This window comes from Solanum stenotomum, chromosome 4 (assembly GCF_019186545.1).
Source record: "Solanum stenotomum isolate F172 chromosome 4, ASM1918654v1, whole genome shotgun sequence".
In the NCBI taxonomy this organism is placed as follows: domain Eukaryota; kingdom Viridiplantae; phylum Streptophyta; class Magnoliopsida; order Solanales; family Solanaceae; genus Solanum; species Solanum stenotomum.
Window position 1 is genome coordinate 57,195,135 of NC_064285.1, and position 9,261 is coordinate 57,204,395.

The 9,261-nt window shown below is 33.4% G+C and overlaps 1 protein-coding gene across 1 annotated transcript; it reads left to right on the plus strand.

Moving 5' to 3' along the window:
* The first annotated feature begins 3,408 nt into the window (after positions 1-3,408).
* LOC125862626 (cytochrome b561 and DOMON domain-containing protein At3g25290-like) lies at positions 3,409-6,426 on the plus strand. The gene is made up of 3 exons (XM_049542744.1): positions 3,409-4,112; positions 4,653-4,907; positions 5,886-6,426. The coding sequence occupies exons 1-3, from the start codon at positions 3,417-3,419 to the stop codon at positions 6,240-6,242; spliced, it is 1,308 nt and encodes a 435-aa protein (XP_049398701.1). The 5' UTR covers positions 3,409-3,416; the 3' UTR covers positions 6,243-6,426.
* The last annotated feature ends 2,835 nt before the right edge of the window (positions 6,427-9,261 follow it).

The following is a 9,261-nucleotide window of genomic DNA, read 5'->3' on the forward strand; positions in this document are numbered from 1 at the left end:
AGTTGGGAAGTAATTTTGTATACAACAGAATTATATTCACATATAGTTTTAAAATCTTGTAACCGCAAGTGAATCCATTCATAACGAGCCCTTGGCAATACCGTTGCCTTAAGGTGGTCATACCTTTCCTTCAAACCAGTCCACAATTCAAGTGGATCTTTCACCGTAAGGTATTCAACCTTCAATCCTTCATCCAGATGATGACGAAGGAAAATCATTGCCTTTGCTTTGTCCTGACTCGACGTTGTATTACCATTGGTAATAGTGGCACCAAGGCCTTTAGCGTCAAGGTGAATTTCAGCATCGAGTACCCATGACAAGTAATTATTTTCAGAAATGTCAAGTGTCACGAACTCAAGCTTTGATAAATTCGACATGATAAAACTATCATAGAAAATAATTAAATTAGAGTAAAATAGACAATGAGTAAATAATTAAGTAGCAAAAGTTTTTTTTTTTCATCAAAGTAAAATTAGCATACAATCTAAATTAATATTATGCCTCACAAATAACAAAAATAACTTTTAGTAAAATTGTTAGATAAAGTATTTTCATTAAAAATTAATATATAGTATAGATAATTCACTTTTTCCATTGAGAACAGAAAACACTAGAATTTGTAATCCATTCATTTTTATTATTATTATTTTTTCACTAAACAGTGACCTTCATCTTCTCTTCGCAAAATCGATAAATAGTTAGCCTTTTTTCATTGAATTATAAACAAAATGTAAAGCAGAAAAAGTATAGCCACATTTTAATAATTTTAACATTAGATTATAAATGGATACCTCACAAGAAATGTTGTTCAACCTTGAGACTTCGTACTGATAACGTATTGTAAAACTTAAGAACAAAAGAATACTATAAAGAGGAAGAGAAGAAGAATATAAGACAAGAGGAACAATATAAGCTAACTTTCTTTCTTTCAAGTATCATCAGCATTATTCTCAACACCACTATTTATAGGATTACATTGAGGAATACCAAAGGGTGTCATAAACATTACATTAAACCTTGAGAATTACTACCCATTAAGGAGGAAATAAACCTAGGAGTTATGGTCATCCAATTAACTATATTATCAACAACATTACTACCAATAAACGATGAAATTAACCTAGGAGTTATGGTCATCCATTTGACCACATTATCAACAACATTACTACTCATAAAGGAGGGAAATTAACCAAGGAGTTATGGTCATCCATTTAACCACCAAAATAATTTACAACAGATAAGTTATTTTGAAGAATTTTGTTCTATTCATGAACTGCTACGAATATTGGTGATGGTTATAGGTTGCTCTTCTTTAAAAATAACATTAGATAATTATGAAATATTCTCATAGTTTTGATGATAATTTGTAAAAGTATTTTCTATTGAAGGGCTAGGAATAATGTTTACCTTTACAAAAATCAAAGCCCTATGGTATAATACAAGAACTAAGACATTGATTATCAATATTTATGTCACTATTTGGATCTTCATCCATGGTTATCAATGGATAGAAAAAAACAAATCATGCATAAACAAGTTCTTGTAATACTGGATCCACAAATTCATCTATCATCAATTTAATTAATACATCATTAAAACTACATATAAATGTACTAAACTATTACTATACAGGGGCAGCTCTAATAAATCGATAGCCTTAAGCCAAATCCGAATGGAGGCCTTAAATTCAAATATATATTTTTTATGAAGTTTATTATAGCTAATTATTTAATTTTTCTTGAGACATAGTATTCATAATTTGTCGAACTTCTATTACTTCTGTGCTCTTTTATGAAAAGATTTTATTTTCTATAAGTAATACTCTATAGTTTTAAAAAAAAATACTTATAACCTATTTTTTTTTTTAAAATGAGGCTCCTCAAATTTTGGGGCCTAAGGCAGTTGCTTTTTTTCAAAGTTATTGAGCCGTCTCTGAATACTATACAAGAAAGGAGAATAAGCACACAACTGGCAGTTAACATGTCAGCTTTCGTTGTGTGCTTACCTTCACATTGAGCTACTTGACTTATTGGTTTAAGCTTGACTTTTTAAGTACAATGTCTGGGGTTTGAACCTAGGCAACATCATTTTTTATTTTTTGTTTTTATTTCAATTCATTTGAAGCTTTTCACATTTCGTATTATGTAAATATATTTTATATTCATATTTTATTTATTTCATCTTTTAGTTTACATAAAAATATTTTATTATTATAAGAAAACCTATCTACATAAATGAATTTTTACTATAAAAAACAAATTAAACAAGTACTACTTAATTAAGTGTAACAAATATCTACGATGTTATAAATTTAATTTTTTTATTTATTTGCCCATTTTTATCTATAAATTACCTTTTATTTCGAATATTAATGTTAGATTGTTAATATTATATCTATAAAAAAACAAATATAATTGAATTTAAAAAATTAAAAATACCACAAATTAACATTACGAATTTCAAATAATAATGATTGGACCTGTGACCACGGGCTTCCCCTTTCTAGTATTTAAACAAAAGTGAAACAACATATATAAGAGAAACAATACGTGATGGTCAAGGTTTTTTTTTTTTTTTGGCTTCTTTTCCCCTATTTAACCATCTTAGCTGTTTATGAATTGGGGATGGGTGACGCAATTCTCGAGGTGATCGGATACACTTTGAGAATGTATTTCAATTTTAAAAGTTGAAAATTTGGAAAATTTGACCAATGTCAATATTTGAGATTGCAAGGTTAAATCAAAATTTTAATGATTCCACTAGATTTGGAGGGTTATTTATGGCTTAATTGGAGGTTCGACATGATTCTCTAGTCTTTCAGTCATATTTTGGATCTTTTATAGATTTTTTGTTTTCTAAAGTTTTGAATTGACCACGGTCAGCATTCAGTCAAGATGACCCTGAAATAGTGATCGACTTGATATTTTCAATAGGTACAATTGTGTTTTTGGGTAGAGTATCTCTTACTTTTCTTAAATTTAGCTTGAGTGACAACTTATTGTGCAAAACATATTATGAGTCGAGATAAGAAATTATAAATCACAAAGATAAAGAAATTTTGAACACTCAATGCTTGTACCTTGAGATGTACTCCTTCTCTTACATCGTGAAACACATTATTTCTTAAATATCTTCTTTGTACAACATGCAAAATAACTAGAAGTGAGGCATCTCACTTTGTTAATAGCTTTGTGAGCAAGCTAAGAAAGGCCACAAAAAAAAAGTAAAGTGTGAAAAATGGAATTGTAATGGTTAAACAACCTTTCATCCTTTAGATGAAAAATGACAAAAGAAAAAAAGAATATATCCATTACTTCCTTTCAACTCCACCATGGAAAATTATCCATACTTGTTTCCTTGATAATTTATATATACACTTACAAGTAAATTAGTATACAACCAAAAAAACAAACAACATGATAGAAACATCACCACCACCATCTTGTTCTATGATGTTATTAGTCATTTTATCATTTTTATCGATATTTTCGTTTACAAATACTCATGCTCATCATTGTAGTAATGATTTCTTGTCCGAGGCGAAGAATAGAAATCTAATCAACATAACATTTTCCAAGAGATATATGGAAAGCAATGGAGTTGAAGTAGCCATGTATCTACACGAAAACACTCGAAAACTTGACATAATGGTGGGAGCTAAGTTAAAAGAAGAAGAAGAAACAGGATGGCTAGCATGGGGTTTGAACCCTGGTCCAGAAGCTAGAATGGTTGGAACACAAGCTCTTATAGGTATAAAGACTAAGAATGATGAAAAGTTACTTAAGGATACATACAACATTACTAGTTATACCAAGTTAGGTTGTCAACTATTGCCTTCTCCTATTGACATAAACATAAGTAATTTCAATTTTATTTACATTAGTAAACTTAAATATCATGTTATATTAGCAACTATTATTCTTCCAATGAAATATGATTTGTCAAGGTTGAATCAAGTGTGGCAAGTTGGAATTAATATTGGGGCAGTAGGGAATAAAGAACTAAAGATGCATGGAAAAGGCCTCATGAATTATGATAGTAGTGAAACAATTAACTTGAGGACAGGCAAAGGTCGAGGCAATAGAGTTCATGAATCTAGCAAAATAAGACAAGTAAGTCAAGCTTCTATAATTTTTTTGAATTTTTTTATTGTTAACAAAAATATGTATGATGTGTCAAAATATGATTTAATCATCTAGTCTTAAACATGTCACTTGGAACATTTTTTTATTGTTAACAAAATTATGTATGATGTGTCAAAATACTTTTTAATTATCTGGTCTTAAACATGTCACTTGGAACATTGATAATAAGAAGTTGGCAAACTAAAAAAAAAAAAAAACAGAATAAAAAGAAAAATAAAATAAATAAATGGAAAGAAGTAATACTTATAGCAGTATATATATATATATAATGTTCATGCCTACTATTTTATGCTTTTCATGAAGTTTTTCTTACTACACTTGAGGGTATGTTGGTAGGACCCACACATATAAAATTTAAGTCTATTTTTTGTGAGGAAAAAAGAAGCCTCACACGACTAATATCAATTATTCTATGACACAAAATTTTAGTTCTTTTTTTACTGATTTGATACTCTCTTTATTGCATAATGATGAATTAAGAATATATATGTGTGTGTGTGCGCGCAGGTTCATGGGATATTAAATATTATTGGGTGGGGTACAGTGCTTCCTATTGGTGTGATTATAGCAAGGAATTTTAGAGAGTTTCCATTTCCTTGGTTGGGTTGGAGAAAATATCATATGTCATGCCAAACAATTGGGTACCTTGTGGGAACAACAGGATGGGCTGTTGGAATATGGCTTGGTAAAGCATCCAAATATTATTCCTTTCCCAAACATGGAACTTATGGCATTTTCATATTTGCTTTTGCCACCATACAAGTAAGACAGTCACTCTCGATTTCAATTTATTTGTCTGATTTTTAATTTAATACGAAGTTTTTAAAATTTTGTGGTCTGAAATTAATGATATATGTAGAATATACCTAAATGTCTTTTAATTTTATGGCCTTAAGACTCTTAAATATGTCATGTGGAAAGTTAAAATTAAAAAATTATTAAAAAGAGAAAAAGACATTAATTTCTTTTTTAAAATAATTTTAAATGAAAAGTAAAACATACAAATTACAACAAAGAGAATGTATATATATTGGTAATTTGGCATATCATGTAATTTAGTCTCTTTTACAATTACATGGCAAATAAGTTGTATTATATTATCCTTAAATATAAAGAAATATTATAAGTTTTACTTAACACATTATTATTCTATAATTGGTTATACCGTTAATAATTTATTAGATTTGTGAAAATTCACAAGAAGAACAGAATGAAAAATGCACATGTTAATCTACAGGTAAAAAAAAAAAGTATCTAACAATACAGTATAATTTTTCATCGAAATGGTGTCAGTTGACACCTCTCAAATACATATGGTCTGCCAATGAGTCAACATCAAGAAATTTTACATTGATAGTATATTTTAATCGGTCATAGCAGGATATTAAAATTTTGTAATGTTCCAAAATTATTATTAAAATTAAAAAAAATCAAATAGAAAAGTATATATATACTTTTGTGGAATATTTACTAAATTAGTTGGACTCAACATGAGTAAAATGTTGATAGTATCATTCAATATATGTCAAATAAGAAAATGTATCATTCTTTTAGGTACAGTTTATATAGTCAACATATTGTTGTTTGCCACCTCTAACGTTTGATGATGTAAACAGACTTGTGGAAACCCTCTAAATTTACTGTTTAATCATTTTTCTCCCAAAATTACAACTTTACTTAAACATGAATGATACTTAAAGAGTTTCATACAAGTATAACATCACATATTTGTGAATGCAGATGTTGTTTTTCAAATTTAAACCAGGCGATCGCGATGAATTTCGTATGTATAGGAACATGTTTCATCATGTTGTTGGATATTCATTACTGATTGTGAGTTGTATCAACATATTGAAAGGGATATACATAATGCATCTGGACTACACATACTGGAAACCAGCTTATTTAGGAATAGTTAGCTGTTTGGCTTTCATCTTTCTTGTTTTTGAAATTGTATCTTGGTTCAAATTTGTGTGTGATAAGTTTGGGTTTTGGATCTTATGTGCTAAGTGCATACCAAATGAGGAAGCAAATGAGAAAAAAGGTTCAAGAGAAGATGGAAGAGTTCAACCTAGTGATACACCAATAAACAACTAATAGTAGACACAAATGCTATTATGTTTTGTCCAATTGTAAGTTTGTGTTAGAAGTTTTTTTTACTTCTTTTTGTGTGGTAGAATGTAGAGGCGTATTCGGGATTTCTGAAGAATTATGGGTGTATGCTACTATCGTTTGATATTTCTTTTTAGTTTTTTTTAATTCTATATTTGATACACGTTGAAGCCTGACTAATTCAATTGAATCCATCCTTAATTTGATTCTAATGTCATGATGATAATGACTTGATGGATAAACTACAATCAATATTCTTGTCACAAATAAACGTTACGCTATTCCGTTTGCAACTATTTTTGAATAGTTTTCCAATTGAAAAATGATCAATAATAGCACAATTATTTATCACAAATACCTTAGTTCTTTTGTAGCAAAACTGTTATGTGTTACATATGAAGGAAAACATAAAATGTTTTCCAATTTTCTCATGTTTGGTTGACTAAATTAATGTTTTGGAAAATATTTTTCAAATCAACTTATTTTCCTCAAATTTAAGAAAAATGACTTGCCTTTAAAAAGTAAGGAAAACATTTTCCAAAACTCATTTTGAACCTCGACACCTCGATCAGCTTTTCAACCTAATTCAAGTAGTGTCAATTTTCGATTCTAATCCTAAATCTGGCTCATGATTCTCAATTCTAGACCCGACTCTCAATCTCGATTCGAGATCCAAATCTCAAGTTTCAAATTGAACCAAGGTCAGATGTCGAGTTATGATTAGAGGTTGAATTTTGCGTCAGGTGTTGGGTCGAATTTCAAATCAGGTGTCGAGATGGGGTTTCGAGTTGGGTTTTAGGTTGAGAGTCGAGGTCGGATCTCATACCAGGTGTCATATTTGGATATCGAATCGATTATCGGGGTCGGGTGTCATTGTCAAATGTCGGGGTCGAATGTCGAAGTCAGATCTCTTTTTGAAAGTTGGGTTACGAATGGGGTACTGGGTCGGGTCCTGATTCAAAATCGAGTCCCAATTTTGGTGTTGGGTCTCAATTTAAGTGTCGGTGTCGGATCAGGGTTCAGAAATCAAATGTTGACGTTAGGGTTGGATTAAGGTTCGGTTGTAAGGTTTTTACTCGGGCGTCAGGGTCGGGTCTCAGTTTGAAAGTTAGTTCTTATTTTGGTGTCGACAACTGGGTCAGATCTCAGATCGGGTGTCTAGCGAGGTCGAGTCTTAGGTCAGGGTCAGATCTCAGGTCAGGTGTACTCTAGTCGAGGTTGGGTCTGGGTCAAGGTCGGATCTCGGGTTGAGTCAGATCTAGGGTCGGGACTTAGATTTAGATCTGGGTCTAAAGTCGGGTTAGGTNACGAAGGATTCCAATTTTCTCATGTTTGGTTGCCTTAAATGTTTTGGAAAATATTTTTCAAATCTTATTTCAAGACAAATGACTTGCCTTTAAAAAGTAAGGAAAACATTTTCCAAAACTCATTTTGAACCTCGACACCTCGATCAGCTTTTCAACCTAATTCAAGTGGTGTCGATTTTCGATTCTAATCCTAAATCTGGCTCATGATTCTCAATTCTAGACCCGACTCTCAATCTCAATTCGAGATCCAAATCTCAAGTTTCGAATTGAACCAAGGTCAGATGTCGAGTTATGATTAGAGGTTGAATTTTGCGTCGGGTGTTGGGTCGAATTTCAAATCAGGTGTTGAGATGGGGTTTCGAGTCAGGTTTTGGGTTGAGAGTCGAGGTCGGATCTCATGCCAGGTGTCATATTTGGATATCGAATCGATTATCGGGGTCGAGTGTCATTGTCAAATGTCGGGGTCGGATGTCGAAGTCAGATCTCTTTTTGAAAGTTGGGTTACGAATGGGATACTGGGTCGGGTGCTAATTCAAAATTGAGTCCCAATTTTGGTGTTGGGTCTCAATTCAAGTGTTGGTGTCGGATCAGGGTTCAGAAGTCAAGTGTCGACGTTAGGGTTGGATTAAGGTTCGGTTGTAAGGTTTTTACTCGGGCGTCAGGGTCGGGTCTCAGTTTGAAAGTTAGTTCTTATTTTGGTGTCGACAACTGGGTCAGGAGTCGGGGTCAGGTCTCAGGTCGAGTGTCTAGCGAGGTCGAGTCTTGGGTCAGGGTTAGATCTCAGGTCAGGTGTACTCTAGTCGAGGTTGGGTCTTGGGTCAAGGTCGGATCTCGGGTTGAGTCAGATCTAGGGTCGGGACTTAGATTTAGATCTGGGTCTAAAGTCGGGTTAGGTATCGGGTTGGGAGTTGAGGTCGGGTTTCGAGTTCAGGTCGAGATCAGTTATCGGGTCGGGGTTGGATCTCGTATCAAGTGTCAGGGTCGAATCTCGATTCAAAATCAAATCCAAAGTCAGATATTTGGGTCGAGAGTCAGGGTTGGGGCAGGGATCGGGTCCCAGTTGGGGTCCGATCTCGGGGTCAAATCTTGGGTCGAAAGTTGGTGTGAGGTCTTGGGTTGGGTCTTAGGGTCAGATCCTGAGTCGATGTTAGTTCTTGGATCGAGATCGGGTCTTGAATCGAGTATTGAGGTCAGATCCCGATCCAAAATCAAATCTCGAGTTAGATGTTAAGGCCGGGAGTCAGGGTCAGGTCTCGAATTGAGTGTCGAAATCGAATTTGATCCAAAATTGAATTTTGAGTCGGATGTTGGGGTCAAGAGTCGAGGTTGGGGTTGGATCTCTGGGTGGGGTCGAGTTTTAGGTCCCGAGTCAGGGTTAAGTCTCGTGTCAAATATTAGGGTTAGATCTCGAATCAGATACTGGGGTCGGAAGTCAAGGTTGTGGTCAAGTCTAGTCGGGGTCAAGTCTCAGGTCACAATCGGATCCGGGTCAAGGTTGGATCTCAGGTCGTAGGTTAGGATAGGATCTCGGTCCAAAAGTTAGATCTCGAGTCGGATGTTGGGATTGGGAGTCGAGATCGGATCATGGTTCAAAAATTGGATCTTGAGTTAGATGTTAGTGTCGGATATCGGGTCGGGTTGGATCTCGGGTGGGGGTTAAATCTCGAATCAGGGTTGAGTCGATAGTCGAGGTTGAG

Excerpts from the sequence above, each read along its gene's own strand:
- LOC125862626 (XM_049542744.1), top strand. The coding sequence starts at position 3,417 with ATGATAGAAACATCACCACCACCATCTTGTTCTATGATGTTATTAGTC. Across the intron at positions 4,113-4,652 it reads AATCTAGCAAAATAAGACAA|GTTCATGGGATATTAAATAT; the intron begins GTAAGTCAAGCT and ends GTGTGCGCGCAG. Across the intron at positions 4,908-5,885 it reads TTGCTTTTGCCACCATACAA|ATGTTGTTTTTCAAATTTAA; the intron begins GTAAGACAGTCA and ends TTGTGAATGCAG.